At 38.3% G+C, this 17,868-nt stretch overlaps 1 protein-coding gene across 3 annotated transcripts in view; it reads left to right on the top strand.

Moving 5' to 3' along the window:
* DIDO1 (death inducer-obliterator 1) overlaps positions 1–16,424 on the top strand; it is a 48,177-nt gene extending 31,753 nt beyond the window's left edge. For all 3 annotated transcript variants that reach the window (XM_021417100.1, XM_021417102.1, XM_021417101.1), the window contains 9 exons: positions 555–714; positions 1,397–1,513; positions 1,734–1,841; positions 2,069–2,204; positions 2,332–2,878; positions 3,723–3,876; positions 4,623–4,712; positions 5,407–5,602; positions 11,429–16,424. In XM_021417100.1, coding sequence (XP_021272775.1) covers positions 555–714; positions 1,397–1,513; positions 1,734–1,841; positions 2,069–2,204; positions 2,332–2,878; positions 3,723–3,876; positions 4,623–4,712; positions 5,407–5,602; positions 11,429–14,808 — 4,888 coding nt within the window. In that variant the 3' untranslated portion in view covers positions 14,809–16,424. The remainder of the gene's footprint in view (positions 1–554; positions 715–1,396; positions 1,514–1,733; positions 1,842–2,068; positions 2,205–2,331; positions 2,879–3,722; positions 3,877–4,622; positions 4,713–5,406; positions 5,603–11,428) is intronic.

Genomic DNA, 17,868 nt, shown 5'->3' with positions numbered 1-17,868 from the left:
GTGTTTGCAGATGTAGAGGTGGTGCAAAAATAGTATTGGGAATATCACAGTGAAAAGTTAGTAACTGTAGCACTTATTTATTTATAGAAAAGTAAAAAGAAAAAAAGAATGCTGAGACATTTTCCCACAAGTACTGTTAAAGCTGTGGTCAGCTGTCAAGACTTAGAACACCACTGCATTCTGGTAGCGTCTCCGAATTAGAAATGCTGCTCACAGTGGGAAGTCTGAGATAAAAGTTCAAGAGCTTAGGCTTCCTCTGTAGCTCATGACAGAAAGCCCTGTTTTGCTGCCAGGAGCAGTGGCAGAGGCTGACCTTAGCTCATTCAGGCTGTCTTTCATGTCTCCTGTAGACAAAGACAAGAGATTGCCATAGTTCGCAGCTTGAGGTCCTGAGATAGGATTTGGTTTTGAGATGTGTTTTAAAAGAGACTTGAGTCCCTGCTGGGGCTTGAGGAGCTCAAGTTAGCTCCTTCCTCTGAAAACTATTTTTTTTGAATGCTACCTGAAGATTCATGCCTAACATATATGCACGTACCCTTTCTTGTTTTTAACAGAGTCAATGATAGTGATGATCTGGTCATGACAGAGAGTGAAGTAGGGAAAGTAGCACTCAATATTGAGAAGGAGATGTTTAATTTGTTTCAAGTTACGGACAACCGATACAAGAGTAAATACCGTAGCATCATGTTCAATCTCAAGGACCCAAAAAATCAGGTTTGGAATTTCCTTAAACAGTAAATGTACTGAAATATGCTATTACTTCTTTAATGTGTCAGAGTCTGTCCTGGACATTATGAGTTTCAAGATAGAGACTAATGAATTATACAGGACAAGCTTATTTTTAATCTCTTCAAATCTTAAGAAAAAAAAAATCTAGTAGGAATAGAACGTCAGTTGGATTATGCATATTTGTTAAGTCTGGGCCTTTGGAGTGGAATATTTATTCACTGAATGGGGTTCTTAAATATTGACTTCATTCTTCCTCCTGTGACGTTCTGCAGTATATATTGAATACTACTTCTGTACATGATTTTTTCTCTTCTAAAAGGGAAAAAACCTTTTGCAAATGGAAACACTGACTAGAGAACACTTAAATTTTGTGGGTTTTTATCCTCTGATTTCTGAAATAGGTATAAAACCAGAGTGGCCATTCAACTTCTGAAATGACTGTTCAGTTAAATTGACTTATTTATGGTAATGAGGAAAATTCATACTTCGTGTTTATTTCATCCTTGTTTTCTGGTTGCTGTACCTTTCCAACTTTACTTATAATTAATTGGTATTTTTAATAGGGAATTAACAAATCCAAACATGTTTTGATAGTTCAATACTACATATCTTTTTCATTATCTAACTGTTCTCTTCAGCGCAGCAACTGTGTGTGTTTTGTTTTTAGGGGCTTTTTCATCGTGTTCTTCATGGGGAAATCTCACTGTCAAAACTAGTGAGAATGAAACCAGAAGAACTTTTATCTAAAGAACTGTCTGTATGGAAAGAGAAACCAGCCAAAGCAGTAAGTGATGTACAATTTTCCAGTATGTCCTTAGTTTGAATTAAAAGCAGGTTCACCAGTCCTTACCACTCACATTACTGTTTTCTTCCTAACGAAGTAGGAATAATTATAAGTTTCAGTAAGCTTTTTCTCTTCTGTTAGCCAATTGATAAGGAAGTACAGGATGCAATTAAAAAATAAATATGTAGTCTTCTTACTGAAGTGGTTTTGTTTCTCTCAGGTGATAGAGTCAAGAAAAAAATCACATGAGGTCAAGAAAGCAGCTGTGAAACGGGAACATGCACCTGATCTAACTATGGAAGACTCTCCACCAGTGTCTGATTCTGATGTAAGTATTAGCTGTTGCTTTAGCATGAAGACATCAAGGGAGATAAATGGTAACTAAGGCCTCAAATTTTTCCTCAGAAATGCAAATTGATTCAATGAGCTGTAAGAATATTACCTAGTAGGTGTGCTGTGAACGTTTTCCTTTCATAAAAAGCTAATTACATTTCCAAAGTATTCCTTTATGGTTGAAATTGATGATCAACCAGAATGTTCTTTGTTCGCTTCTAGGAACAGCAAGAGTCAGCACGAAGTGTACCAAAATCAAACAGTGCTCCTTCTCTGGATGTTTTTAGCAGTATGTTGAAGGATACAACCAGTCAGCACCGAGCCCATCTTTTTGATCTAAACTGCAAAATTTGTACAGGTATCTACGTGTTGACTTCGTGTGAAGTTAGGAGAAATTCTTAAGAGCTTTGTTTGCATGTTTGTTTTTCTCTTGAAACATTTTCAGTGTTAAATACTAACAAAAAGTATTTTAAATGAATTTATAGGTCAGATTTCAGCATCTGAAGATGAAGTACCAGCTAAGAAGTCAAAGTCAACAGCTTCTGTTAAAAAGGTGGAGTCAAAATCAAAACCAGAAGTTCAGCCAAAGTATGAAAGTTCTGCACCAACAGCAGCAGCAGAGCCTGCCAAAGAGGCAGAATCTGAAGATGCAATGGAAACTGATGTTGAACCTGCAGCAGAAGCAGTTTCCCAGTCAAACTTAGAAACATCTTATGTTCCTACGACTCAAGTCCAGAACAATACTGTCACTTCCGTATCTGAAGAAGCTTCAGCTCTTCCTGCTGTTTGTGCTGGTGGAGTTGTCACAACTGTAACAGTTTCTGGTAGAGACCCTAGGACAGCCTTGGGCAGCTCCTCTGGTACTACAGCTACAGCCCCACGTTCTGGTCCTGCATCTGAGAAAGTTTCAGTGGGAGAATCAAAGCAGGAAACGTCAAAACCAGTTATGACTGTCCCCAAATCAATATTAACAAAACCATCGTCTTCACCAGATCGAAGATACTTAGCTGTTCATCAGTTACCCAATATCAAGTGCGTATGTTTAATAGTAAGCTAAGTTACTGAATCTTTAGCCTAGTTATCTTCAGAGTTTGTTTATCCTCCTCTTCCTCTCACCCTGCTCTGCCAGTAATGAAAAGGCACGTTAATCATCTCCTCATTTACCTTCTCTCATTGGTAACTTTTTTCTGAGCATCAGTGTATATTGACAGCAAAGATTCTACGATGTGTTTTAACAGAGAAATAAAACTTATAAGTATTTGATGTTAAAATCTGCATATAAATTCAAGTATAGGAAGCGAGTTTATACGAGAGATGGTTTAAAGGTATTTCAGATTTTCATCCTCTATTAAAAAAAATATGAAAATAAAACACTGTTACATCTGACTTTATGAATATAAATTAAAATTAACCAATTGATCAGCTTGAAAGGAAGTAGACTGTTTATATATTCTGAATATATATATATAATAGAACAAATAAGTATTGCAAATGATATGCTCATGGAACTGCAGTTAAAATATTTTTGTTGATATCCAATTCCAAATGTGAGATTCTCTCATTCGGATGCTTATTGTTGTCTCACTTAGTGGGAGCTGCGTAATTCAGATTTGTTTGTTATAGACTCAGGATCACAGTAGTTACAGTGCTAACCCAATTCTGTAAACATCATATCTTTCAGCATCTTTTTGCTTGTCTGTAGCTACAAGTTTACTTTCAATTATTCCTCACATTTCCCATTAATACCTAGTTAATGGAAAACATTAACAAAGCAATTACAAAGGATTCTGTTACTTAGGAGGAGTCAAGAAAAGAAAAAGGAAAGGAGCATTGTTACTGTGATCTGTAACTTTTCTGTTTTGGATTTGTTTTACAGTACTGCAGAGCCACGCTCACCTCAAGACGGCGACACTTCCCTCTTCCTCTCTCGTCTCAACACCATTTGGAAAGGATTTATTAACATGCAAAGTGTGGCCAAATTTGTCACTAAAGCATATCCTGTCTCCGGGTGCTTTGATTATCTTAGTGAGGTTAGCACTGACATGTTTATGTGTTCAGAATGTATTGCAATTCCAGTTGCCAGGAAAGCTGTTGTCACTGTGTATATTATATTGGAAGTCTAGCAGTGGTAATTGGCATCCCTTTAGAAACAGGATCAGTAGCTTAAGGAAAAAAAAAAAAACCTTTAAATTCCTCACAAATTTGTGACGAATTCTCACTTCTTTTATTAAATATGTATATACACATTTAATATATAATTTATAATTTAATATAAAATAACATATACATATATACGTTAGTATCTACCACGGAATAATAGCTTTATTTCAGGTTCAGTTTTTGAAAAGAAGTTCTATAGCCAGTGTTTTAAAATAGGTGTCTTCTTCTGCTCACAACCAAATGGATCACCGATGTGATCGGTTAAAAATACTTTAGCCATTTATTAAAAATATTGTCCTTTTACTAACTGTAATAAACTAGAAGTGCAGAGAAGACCTGTATTACAAATAACAGCTGTCCTATGAAACAAAGCTGAGGACTAGCTGATGGGTGAACAAAAGTACTTGACCTTCCACTGCTATCTTTGTTTGGCAACGTGCCATAATTAACACCTTGAGATTTGGAAATAAGCTGGTTGAAATTGGAAATGTGTATGCGCAAGTTCACTTAAAACATAATAATGCATTATCCCCTGGGCTTCTGGGATGGGGCAATCTGTGCGATTTTGAACCTATAGTCTCTTGGCTTATACTACCATGTAATACTTCTTGTTTAGGATTTACCAGATACAATTCATATTGGTGGGAGGATCTCACCGAAGACAGTCTGGGATTATGTTGGCAAACTCAAATCTTCGCTTTCTAAGGTATTCACTTAAAATCCTTTGCAAAACACCGAAGAAATATACTGCAATGAAAAATGACAACTTTTGATAATATAAGTTAATAAACAGGAAATACTGGCACGGGTCAAACCTAGAAAACAACTGACACCACTTATTGCTTTGAAATTTTTGATCTATTCAAGAAACAGTTTTGCCTACTAAGCTGCTGATCGTCTTTCCCCTACACAGCAGTTAAATCTTCATATTACTTACTGTTTTTTAATGATTGACTATAAACAATTATGTATTCAGTATTGAAGACAGAAATTCAAATGTTAAAGACTAGAACATTATCATTAAGTGTATGTATTAAGTTTTACTATTAAAACCACTTCAGAAGTGGTAAAACTGAAGCACAACGTACAGATATAATTATGAAACTACGATTTTCCCATTTTTTTTATAATTATTTGAGTATTCAGAACCTCAAGAGGGATAGCTTGAAGTAAGATACATAAGTAATTGGTATTTCTGAAAATGACAAGCCTAATTCTGTTTTAATGTTTCGAATTGAACAACAGCATTCTCTTAAAGCTAGAGTATCCCTTGAAAAAAATAGTCGATCAATAAATACATGGCATATTTTTAACCCTGGAATTTGCCATTTACCTTTTTATTTGCTGATACATGGTTGAATTTACAGGTTAAATTTTTCCACTTTGCTTTTGTATTACAGGAATTGTGTTTGATTCGTTTCCATCCTGCCACAGAAGAAGAAGAAGTGGCCTATATCTCTCTCTACTCCTATTTTAGCAGTCGTGGTCGTTTTGGTGTTGTAGCTAATAACAACAGACATGTCAAGGATCTCTACCTGATCCCACTGAGTTCTAAGGACCCAATTCCTTCCAAACTCTTGCCCTTTGAGGGACCAGGTAAGCACAAAACATAGGGGAGGTTAAACGCTAGGTAAAATCACAAAGCAAGAATCAACGACAAGTTGTTGAATGTTTAACTTGTTATTAAAAGTATATATTTCATATAAAAACATTTTTACAGCTTATATAAGGAAAAGTTGCTAAGTCAACCATCTCAAAGTAAAATAGTCTGAAACTCACATAGCCTTTCTACCAAGTTCCATACACGCTATTAGGAGCATGTGTTTAGCTATAAAATTGAGTACATAGAACAGTCACTATATTAAACAACCAAACAATGACAAAAACAAGCAAAGAAAAAATCAATAAACCCACCCTCCCTTCAGCAACCCATAAATCCACAGAGCTTTAGGTCCCTGCAAAAGATGCGCTATCACTTACATCAAGCAGGAAACTCAACCCTCAGAGGAGTCAAGAAGTCTGTGAAGACGAAGGTAACATTTACAGCGGTTTCACAATATTGGCCGCTAGGCTGCTCAGCATTGTGCTCCATGCAGCAGGTATGCTCAAGCTGCCTGAAGTGTTCTGTGATTGGTAAAGCCAACCAGATGAATCACTGACTTCTGAAAGTTGGTTTGGTGGGAGTGGGGAAATCATATTCCTTTGGATAGGTGGCAGACAGTAGTTGGTATAGGTGGGTTATGTTACATTCTTCTATTTATAGTTAAAATTACTGGAAGTAATAGTTGGCTTGAATTTTCTCCGTGTTTGAGGCAAATTGAAATCCACATTTATAGGCAAATTGTATTAAAGCACTGCGATAGATGCAAGGCTCCAAAGGTGTAGAGACCTCTAAGTAATGGAAGACCCACTTAGACTTCACTCTTTTTGACATCTTCTGTAGAAGGCTTTACCTCGTGGTTGTGCTAAGTTGTATTCATATTTTAAAACCAGAGTCCAGTATATGGGGGAAAAAATCAGGTAAGCTGTTCTTGCTTTTTGTGTATGTATTAAAACCATAGCATAAAATACATGTAATCTGCACTCTCTAATGACATCTGATGGAATTCACCGTTTTTTCTTTTTTATACTCAATAAAAATATTTTAAACAAAGTGGTCATTGTCTCCTTAAATTTAATCGTGTGCCTTCTAACAGACTTGAAAGTGCTTTAAAAGCATTATCCTGTAGACAGTGCAGATGTGTTGATAAATATGGCTGGAGGGGGGAGGAGGGAGAAGGCAATAAAACCCTGTCACTCCAGAAGTCCTGGTTAGTAGATATTCCTGCTGTATCAGCCAGTTCCATCAGGCACATATGGATTAGGAATTTCTCCTGTTCTGATGAACTGGATTTGGAACGCAACTGAGGACCTCTGAACTGCTGTAGTACATAGAAGATCTCCAAAAACGTTGACATGGGTGATTTAAAAGCAGAGGAAAATGGAAGAAAGTTCACATTTACTTACATCATCTCAGATATGATGAGTATCTGTGGGATACTCTACGTTGTCTTTGTGTGATAGTCTACTGTATGTGAATTTACTTTTCTGTTTCACATACACACTTAAGTTATTTAGCGCTTTTCATATGTGGATGTCAGAGTACCTCATGGAAAAAAAAAGAAGGTATGATCAATTGTAGTTACCAATAGAAAGTGATTTATTGAGGGCTTTATTGGCAATACTGGAAATCTAGCACGTACCGTATATGTTTAACATAGACAAATTTTAATGAAAACTCATATATCAGCAAAGGAGATTCCACAAATGTTGATATCTCTTCTGACAGTTTAAAACTGGAAGTGTGTTTTCTTACAGTATGAAGGCCTGAAATGTCTTCATGCTATTTAGAGTATCTTAAAATTGCAACAAATGGGAAAAAAACAAGTAACTAGATAGAATATGTAGCCATTATATATATATAAATGTGGCAAAACTGATTTTATGAAAAAATGTATTTAAGGGCAAGAAAAGCAAATATATATCCAATGCTGATATTTAGTGTATCATGTTTTAATGGCTTTAGTTACAGGATGTAGCAATAAGACCAGCATGTAGACTTCAAATACAGAAAGAGTTAAATATTTTATAAATAATTTAGCACTGAAAGCTCTGCCAGCTTAGCTTGCGGCGCTTAAAATGTTGGCTTGTGCGAGATAGTTGTTGAGCAGTAGTTGGAGACTTCAGCCAACATTTTCATTATTAGCTAAAAATAGGGAGTTAACCTATTTATGGATCATGAAAATTGTTTATGAAAATTGTTTATGGATGTGGAGATGTAGGAAGATCAGCATTCTACTCTATATTTCCATCCAGAATAAGCTCTTCCTGTTTGATCACTTTGGAGTGAATGAATTTAGATACTGGGTTGTGCCAAACTTTTAATATCCATGTAAAATTACAGTATCAAAATAATAATTAAAAAAAGGATTTGTTCTCTGACTTCAAGGCCAGGCTGGATGTGGCTCTGGGCAGCCTGGTTTAGTGGCTGGCAACCCTGCACACAGCAGGAGGGTTGAAACTTGATGATCATTATGGTCCTTTTCCACCCAGGCCATTCTATGATTGTGTGACAAACAAAACAGATTAAGTTGTAGCTGTTATTAACTTACCACTGGAATTTGTCTTGGACTTGTGTTTAAATTTTACCCTATTTAGTGATGATCTCTGATTCTTACAGGGATTCAGAACTGATTTTTTTTGCTTAGATATATGATCTGATGGATTTTTGAAACCTGCTTGTTTTAATTACTCAGTGTTTGAGATGTGTGCTGTGATTAGGTGTGTAAATCACAAGTCTCTGTGTAAAAGTAAATAACCAATATATTAATGACAGAAGAACAATGAATGCCTGCTAGGAATTTTGGGAAGAAGACAGGTTTGTGAGCTGCTCTGCAGTGGTCTACACTGACCAAATGTGGAGTCGTTGCTCACATACCAATCAAAAACCTAAAGCAAATTCACTGACAGTGTGAGCCGTACCTAGCTATCGAGCCCATTCAGACTGTACATTGTGGATAGTCTTTTTCCCACTGTAGTTGCCTTTTGAACTATGCCTTGAGGTTATGAATGAATACGTATGTAATATATTGTGATCAGAACTGCTTGAACTGGTTTTAGGCAAAGGATGCGAATGAATTTGTAATTGGATGAGCCAAGAATTCATATGGTCCTTTCCAGATAATCTTGGACTCACTGAAGATAATTATTTGTTTGGTTCCTGTCCTTCCTGCTTTCATTGTTCATTTTGCCACCCCTGTCCCTCTTATGGTGGCAGATTTGTGTACGTACTAAATTATTAGCACGTCTTAGTTCTGGTTAACATAGCCAGTTCACTTTCTTCATGTATTTGTTACTTTTGTGTATGTTTTTCTAAATATGAAAGAAAGTAAAAATTGGCAACACTTAAGGAACACCAAAATCTTATGTCTGGAGGAAAAAAATGGCACTGAGATTTTAAATGTACAAATAGGAAATAATATGTACTACAGACTGGAAAATATTACTTAAAGCAGCACATCCAGCGCCCTCTCAACCACAGAACTACGTCAGACTCAAACACTGAACTGTGAAATCAACTATGGATCTAGAATACATTCAATCCAATTTCATTACTCTCGTCTCTCACCATGCTTAAAATGAGAGCTATTTCTGATAGGAAATCTCCAGCAAAATTTAGATTGGCCTCAATTTTTTTCTGGCCTTTTGTAAAGAGTGCTTCTAGTGCCTGTCCGGATTGTGCTGGTCTCCCCATTACGTGGTCAAAACAGACTCGCTGTGTTGTCACCAGTTACAATCAGAAGAGCACCATTTCAGAGGAGAGCTTGTTCCTCGATTGTGAAGAGATCTCATAAGACTTTCAAGTTAATGTGTGGCATTTGAAAAAATGTCAGTCCTTGTTAATGGCAGTTACATTTTTGGAAAATAAGGTTTAAATGAAGTAAGATTTGAGGACAAGAAACGCAAGCACTGATGATGATGGGGGCGAGGCTTTGTTAACAAAAGTTAAGGCTTAATGAAATATATAGCAAATGTTGAATATGCTAGGTTTAAAATAATGTTAGTTTTGCGGTGTTATTTTAGCAGACTGTAAATAGTTCTTGCAGTACAAACTTTCACAGAAGAAGAAATTTTGACTTCCCTTGTCAAAATGTAACTCTGGTTAATCTGTACGTGATGGTATCTTCTCACCTAGAAAGCTTCAATTAAAAACAGGCTAATCTCATTTTAATGGTTTCTGAGTTTAAACTTAGCAACCATATTTTAGAAGAGATGACATCTATTAAACGCAAGTATAAATTCAGTTACATAGAAACAGCTGATACAATTTTCTAATTAGTAAATTTAGGACTCCCCTTAAAGCTTTGCATTCGTTTCGTTGAAAGTACATACTTATGACTGTTAGTCACAGATAGTTGCAGATAAATTCTATGGGATTTCGGTGTTTTTTTTGTTGGTTTTTTTGTTTGTTAGTTGCTGTTATCAAGAAGCTTTCAGTGGTATAAGTTGTTCCTTAGGGAGCAGAGGGTTTTGTTTAGTAAGAACAACTAAGATATACATAAATATGTGTCTTATGCTTTTAAAGCTCTGACAGGTTCATGCTTAGAAGGAGCAGTGTAGGTTTTAGATTCCTTACCATATAACCACACTGAATATAATGTTACTTTGCCATTTGTTTTGTGTTTTTATATTTCTGCTTCCTAGTTGGTTGCAAATTGTAATTAATGTAGACCCTGAAAGAGATTCTTTAAGGTCATTAAATCCAGAAGTTAGGAAAGCCGTTCTTCATACCATTTTACTACGTATGCCTCTAAATGCATGTTAAAGGACTAATTCCCTGCCCTTTATTCTGGTCATACTTATTTTCCACAAGTGCCAGTGGGAATTGTGAATGTAAGGGGAAGAAACAAAATCATATGAAACAGACGTATGGATGTTTGCGTTTTTCCCTCATTCCAGAAACTTTCTGGTCATTTTTGGGTATACGTTTCAGGCACTTTCACAGTGGAGCAGTTCTGCTCACAGTGCCTCTGGCATCAAACTGAATCCTACAACAGAGGGTTAAAAATCAACTTGCCCTCTGCATGCCAAGCTCATACCCAACTAAATGTTTTCTTGGAGAGAAAGCAAACATACCCAGTGTGCCTTTCTCCCACACGCTAAACTCATATCTGCTTAAGCTCTTACATGCTGGTTTGGTATATTAGTTATTGGTTTCCCTACTTCTTAATGTATTTTAAAAATGACATCTAGCTGGGAAAAAAAAAATGGAGTCAGTTACAAGCTTCAGTACTGCTTCCAAACACAGTTTGTTTGAGGTTATTATTGTTATGAAGTTTAACAAGGCCGTGTGCTTTCTCTGTAGCAGAAAACAAAGGAAGGTTTTTTAATAGCACTAGAATTTTCTTTTCTTTAGCTATGCTTCTTAAATCCCAGTTTTGCCCTAAGAGAGGTAGATTGCTTGTCCAATATCTCTGTGTATACAACATACTTACAGACTATTTTACAGGAATTGTTTGATTAGGGAGTGGGAGTGGACAAGAATAAAAGTAATAATACAAAAATGAGAACTTCCTTTAATTTTTGAACAGCAGCAATATTAGCAAAGTCTCCTTTGCTACTCCTGTTACTACAATATTAGAGAAATGTCAAGGAAGGGATTAAAATATTTCTTATTACATATGAATATGTATATAAATAGTAAAGAAATGTAGATACGTATGTGTGTGGACTAATAGAATTGCCAGTAAGTCATCACATGAAATTCAAAAGAATTTATTGTTGTGATGTTTGTAGCTGCCACTACATAATGTAATAAGTTTCTATTGAAAGCATTGATAAAAATAGTTTTTACATATATACAATCTTTGTGTTCTCTTTCAGGTCTTGAATCATCGCGTCCAAATTTAATTCTTGGATTAGTTATCTGTCAGAAAGGGAAACGTCTCGCTACTGGCACAGAACCAGACAAAATAGAGGAAAAGCGAAGTCGGATTCAGTTGCAAGAGGAAGCAGAACCATCGCAGCTCTCAAAGGGGCCAACAGCTTCTTTTCAAGAAAAGAAAACTCCAAAATACACCCTTTATTCTGGAGACTCAGCTGTAAGTACAACACCACCCGGGTCTCCTCCACCGCCTCCACCCCCGCTTCCCATTCCAGAAAGCTCAGCAGTTACACCTTCAGTATTAAAAATACTGTCCTCGATTAAAAGTGGAACCACAACTACTGCACCACCACCGATTTCGGCTACTGCTTCTGCAAGCGTTACTGCTGCACATTCTTCATCCTCAAAAACTGCCACGCCTCTTGAGCACATCCTGCAGACACTTTTTGGCAAAAAGAAGTCTTTTGAACCTCTTGCTAAGGATTCTGAAACTGCCCAGTCTTCAAATCAGAAAGCTCAGGCAGCTGCTGAGGGAGGTATGGCAGCTGTTCCTTTGTTAGATCCCATTGTACAACAGTTTGGACAGATGTCGAAAGACAAAGCTATAGAAGAGGAGGAAGATGACAGACCATACGATCCTGAGGAAGAGTATGATCCTGAGAAAGCTTTTGAAATGCAGACAGGTGAAAGTGAAAAACTTTATAGTGTGGAAAAGCCGAGTAGTACAGCAGTACTAGAGGATGAGGCCTATGATCCAGAAGATGAAACTATCTTGGAAGAAGCAAAAGTTACTGTTGATGATTTACCTAACAAAATGTATGCAGATGCTAAAAACAGTGCCACAGAAACATCTGCTTCATATGTACCTGATTTGTCTGCATCCTCATCCTTAGTGGAACAGCAAAAAATGTTGGAAGAATTAAACAAACAAATAGAAGAACAGAAAAGGCAACTAGAGGAGCAAGAAGAAGCCCTCAGACAACAAAGAGCAGCTGTTGGTGTTTCAATGGCTCATTTTTCAGTGTCTGATGCTTTAATGTCACCACCACCAAAATCTTCCCTAATAAAGACTGAATTATTCCAACAGGGCCAGCAAGCTTCACAAAAAGTAGATTTACCTTCGTCTTCAAATCAACAAGCACAAGTTTTAAACCAGGGCTCTGACCCACGGCAGACTAGAGATCCTCGGCAAGCCAGAAGAATGGCAACAGAAATAAATGACAATGCTGAAGCACGAATAAAGCCACAGGCAGTACAGAATGAGACACCTGCAAGAGAAATTCTTTCGGCAGGTTTTCCAAGTGCTATGTCAGTTTCACTTGGTAAGGAAGATAATACATTGATGTCTGCTCCTCAGCTCAGTTATACTGGTGATAACTGGGTTTCAAGTGAAAAGGCTTGTACAGTGTCACAGAAAGAGGCATCTAGTAGCAAATTTGAAAACACTGCTCAAGTTAATTTGGAGAATGCGAGTCAAACAGTTCCTGGCGAACCCTCTACATCCAAACCCTTACGCAAAGTGCTGCTTCCAACACCTCCGACTACATGTTTTCAGCCTAATTTCTCCACATCAAATGACAGTCAGTCTTTGCAAGATATGCATCAAGTGTCGTGGTCAAATGAGCCAAAGGAAGCCATAGGAAGAGATTCTTTTTCAAATGCAATGTTTGCTTCTCAGGAAAACGTAGGTGGTCACTATGAACCGGAGAGGGGTCTTTCTTCACTGCAATATGAAGAACAAAGAAACCCTCAGCCTCATCAATTTGTAGAACAAACTGAGTCTACATCAATTCAGGGTGAGGGTGGGCCTCTCCCACAGCACTTTGAAGAAAACAGACTTCCATTTTCTTTGTCTGGGCAGAAAGGAGGACCTCCACAACCACCGATACACAATGCACCTGGAGGACCTCATGGACCTAATTTTAGAGGGCCGGCACCACAGTTCTCAGAAGAGCACGGTTCTCCAAATAGTGATGGGCAAAGAGGACCAGCCCCTGGAAGATTTGGAGGTCAAAAGGGTCCCATCCCTCCCTTATTTTCTTCCCAGCATGGATCTCAGCTTTTTGGTGATAATAGGGGCCCTGCCCCATCTTATGGTGTTCCAAGAGGAATGTCACCGTCTCAGTTTGAAGATCATATGGAGCCTCACATGGAACAAAGGGAATTCTCAGATCCCCAGTACAATGAGATGATTAGGCCTCCAGGACAGTTTGAAGGATCTGATCAACCTCAGTTTATGGGAAACCGAGGACCTTCACCTTTTCCTTTTGGAGGTCAAAGACGACCTCCACCAGCTCAGTTTAAGGGACAGAGAGGAGGCCCTCAGTTTGGAGGGCCAAGAGGTCCAGCCCCTAGTCATTTTGGGGGACCAAGAGGGCCTCACGCAAATCAATTTGAAGGGCAAAGAGGTCCAGCTCCAAATCATGTACCTGGCCCAAGAGGACTTTTGCCACAGCCATTTGAAGAACGGAGAGGGAGTCCCCCACCCAGATTTGCCAACCAGAGAGGTCCAGCACCACCTCAGTATGGAGGACCAAGAGGACCCTCACCTGCACTGTTTCCAGAGCAAAACGAACCTCCCTCTTCTAGATTTCATTTCCAAGGTCAGTCACAACAAAGCATGAAGTCAAGCCCAAGACCACTCCTAGACCTTCCAAGCCATCTATCAGCCCACAGAAAAGAGATGTGGGAGGAGGCTGGGCCATCTGCATCTCTTTCCAGTGTTTCTGGACAAGGGCCTGAGTCAGAAGGACAATGGTCAGCATCTGACTTCCGAGAAGGCAAAAATATTGAATTCAGAGGCCAGACATTTGAAGGGAGACAGAGAGACAGATATGAGGGAGGAAATAAAGACAAGGGTTTAGATCAGCCAGAGCCTCAGCAAACTGATAATCGACAAGGTAGAACCTTTGAGGAAAGACGAAGGGATCGCGAACATGGCAGACCTTGGGAAAGAGACCGTGGCAGAAACTGGAACAGAGACAGGGACTGGGAGAGACACAGAGACAAGGAATGGGATAAAAACAGAGACAGAAACCAAAACAAAGACAGAGACAAAGATTCCGAGCATGGTAAAGACTGGGAAAGAAGCAGAGACCGAGACAGAGCCAGAAACAGAGAGAGAGAATCCTACAGAAGACGTGACAGAGAGAGATCAAGAAGCAGAGACAGAGATCGTGACAGAGATAAAGACAGGGACCGGGATCGAAGCAGGGAAAAAGAAAGAGATCGAGAGAGAGATCGAGATCGTGAAAGAGGAAGAGATCGGAAAGATCGGAGCAAAACCAGGGAAACTGGTAAAGAGATGAAGCCAGAAACACCTAAGGAAAGTCAGAAATCGACAGAGACAGAAGCTTCATCTTCCACTAATCAGTCATAGAAATATGACTGCTATTGTATTTTCCATAAATAAGATACTTTTACAGCATAGCAAGGACTGAGTCAGTGTCTTTTGTATATACTGTATATTCTCACCTTTACAAAAGTGCTGTTGTAAATCTAGCCTTATGAAATGTACTGACAAATTAGTAATTTTTTGAAAAACTGTGAATGAAAATACTCAAATATGTAAACGGCAAGAACATACTGGACTTTCACTTGCTGCATTTTGTGCATAACGTTTTTATTATAAAAATTCACAGCGTTACCTGTTCTGAAATTTTGTTTTTCTACTTGCATCTTTATCTTAAAATTTCCATTTACGGTACAGAAATGGGAAAAGTCTAAGAAGAGCATATTGCTTTTTAAAATTATAAAGTTATGTTTTCCAGTAACTTGAATTGTAATTTTATAAGAGAATTTAATCAAAATCTTAGGAGCCATACCTTTACATCTCATTTATGTGATATTTTGATGTCCAAGTTGTTCCTACAGCACACGCTTTAACAAAGGAGTCCACTATTGCTGTCTTTCTTTACAACGCAGCGATCATGTGTGTTTAGGAGAAGGCTGCAGAAGAACAGTGTTACCAATTATTTGACAGAGGATTTGGAAACAGAATGTTATAAGCTTAAAGTGCACTATCTTCCTTTCAATATACAGTTATTTTGTGTTTTGATATCCATCTGTTAAGTGTACAATGAAAAAACAAGGCAGACTTAAGTTTTTCATGAGGGTGAGGAGTTTTAAATCCCACATATTTACAAACCTGTAATTAAAGAGCATATAAGAGCAGCACCTTTATGACCAGCAAAACTTTTAAAAACATCAGACATCTACTGGCAAAGAGTTAAGACTCCAAAAGAATGGGGATACCAAAGGAAAGAGAAAGGACTGTATTGGGCAGACCATTCCGTCTGTTTCTTTGTATGTGGGGCATTTTGTGGGTTTTGTTTTCTTTTTGCAGAACTCTGCCAGAGGTTTAAGCAATGTCTCCATTTTCTTGTACTTTCCACTCTAAAAGTGTTCTGCTCCTGGAAAAAAAAAAAAGTCACTTTTTTTTTTTGTCAGACCCTGCTGGTGCTGTATATAAGACTGTCCAATGAAAATGGTATAAATGCATTAAGCTTGGAAAGGAGATCGGTAATACCTGATGTCATGATTCAGGAGGAAAAGTTTTTACAGTGAAATACATTACACAGCTACTTTTCATGTATTCTTCAAGTACGTAATTCTTAAGGATGAAATAAGAAAACCCTGCTAGTTTACGATTTGACTACATAAATTAATAGTTGCTTAAGTATTTTCATATTTTTATAAAATAGTTTTGAAAATGTAAAATTAGATTCCTACCAACATTTGCATCTTGAATTCTACATTACAAGTAGCGTGTATGTCATGTATCTCACCATAGGTTTTACAGTTCATATTGCTGTGTCTTACAGGTCCTCACACGTCACGGGTTTGCTGGTTGGAATGATTGTAATATGAACCTGTAAACAAAATGTTAAAATGCAGAGAGGTGTTATTAAATACAAACATCTACTATGGTGTAAGATTTTTTCTTAATGAGATGTTTCTAATTTAAAGACATACATAAAAGTATGCAAAAAGCAAGTGTGTTTGTTTAGGTTTACTTGATAGAAATTTCTGTAAATTGTATTTTATATGGCAAAATATAGCACTGTACATTAAGATATGGGAGGTCACAGGTTTTTGTTACTGTAAGTAGAATAAACATCTACAGTTAAATTTCGTCTGTTTCTTCAGTGTGTGTGCATCCATGATTTCCTAGCTATCTTTGCTAAGCAAGCCAGATGAGCCACCACAAGAGGCTGATGGTTTCATTTCCACCCAAAAAAGATGAAGTTTAGCAGGATACCACCATTATTAATTGATACCTAGGTGCAGCTGTTCTGAAAAGCACATGAAAGTTTGTTCTTAGGATTTTTCTCTCAGTTCTAACCCATGCCCTAATTTATTCTGAAGATTTCCTGAATTAGGAAGTTTGTCCTTTGCAGATTTAACACCAAAAACACCTGGAGGGAAGAATATTTAAGCAATTCATGTTGACTTTGAAATTCAGAAAGACTAAATTCACGGCACTTGCGGATTCCCAGGCCTTTCACTGCTGGGAAATAGACGTGCTGAGAGTTTGATTTTTTTCTTCTGGGAAGCACTCCTTTGTCACGGATCAGTTTGGGGAATCTGGGATTGAGGAACAGTAAATGCTGCCTCCCGCAAATACAGTGGCAAAAGCAAGATGCACAGAGAGACGCTCAATGCCTGATGTTATTTCTTAAATCTCAGCTTTAATTAATTCATAGTAATCTACCAAAACTTGGATTGTGCAGTCAGCTTCCTGTGTTCCGTCTAGAGCAGTATAAGCTGAAGGATCATTACTTCTAAAAAAGGTTATAATATACTCCGTGCAGGAGACTGCAGGATTAGGGGGAACGGGTGTTTTGAGCCCAGCGTGCACACATCTGCTGTCAGCATTTCTCATCTTGTTCCTTGGGGTCACGGATGCGCTTTTCAGATTGGCCGCTCCTCCTACCAGGCCGTGCACGCCATCATTGAATGCACAGCAGTAAAGGAAGGCGGGAAAAAGGTTTGTTTTCTGAACTTCCTGAGGGGAATGAGGTCTTCGTACAGGACAGATCTATGTATTTATTTATTTTTTTAAAGAGCTAGAAGAGTATTCTTGTGCCTGTGACTTGCTTCTGGAGTCTGTTACAACAGGCACGCGTTTTTAGTACTGCAGTACACAGCCACGAGCAAGAGACGTGACAGATGATAACACGCAGACTCCGGCAAGCGAGAGACGCTGTCACGGAGAGAAGGATTCTGTGTGGGCGCCTTTGGGTGGTGCCTCTAAGCAGACGGTTTTTTCGGGACATCGCGTGGGAACAGCGCTTTGAGAACCGAGCTCGGTTCGGAGCGCGGGGGCAACGCGCAGCTGTGCGCTGTGGTGACAGCGACCGAGGGAGCGGCGCGGAGCCGCGCCACGGGGAGGCTCGGGAAAAGGCGCCGCCCCAGAGGGCACCGCGCGGCCATGAGC

The sequence above is a fragment of the Numida meleagris genome, chromosome 19 (assembly GCF_002078875.1).
Source record: "Numida meleagris isolate 19003 breed g44 Domestic line chromosome 19, NumMel1.0, whole genome shotgun sequence".
NCBI classification, from domain to species: Eukaryota; Metazoa; Chordata; class Aves; order Galliformes; family Numididae; genus Numida; species Numida meleagris.
The sequence above is the reverse complement of the archived record's forward strand: the minus strand, read 5'-3'. Positions and strand labels throughout refer to the sequence as shown.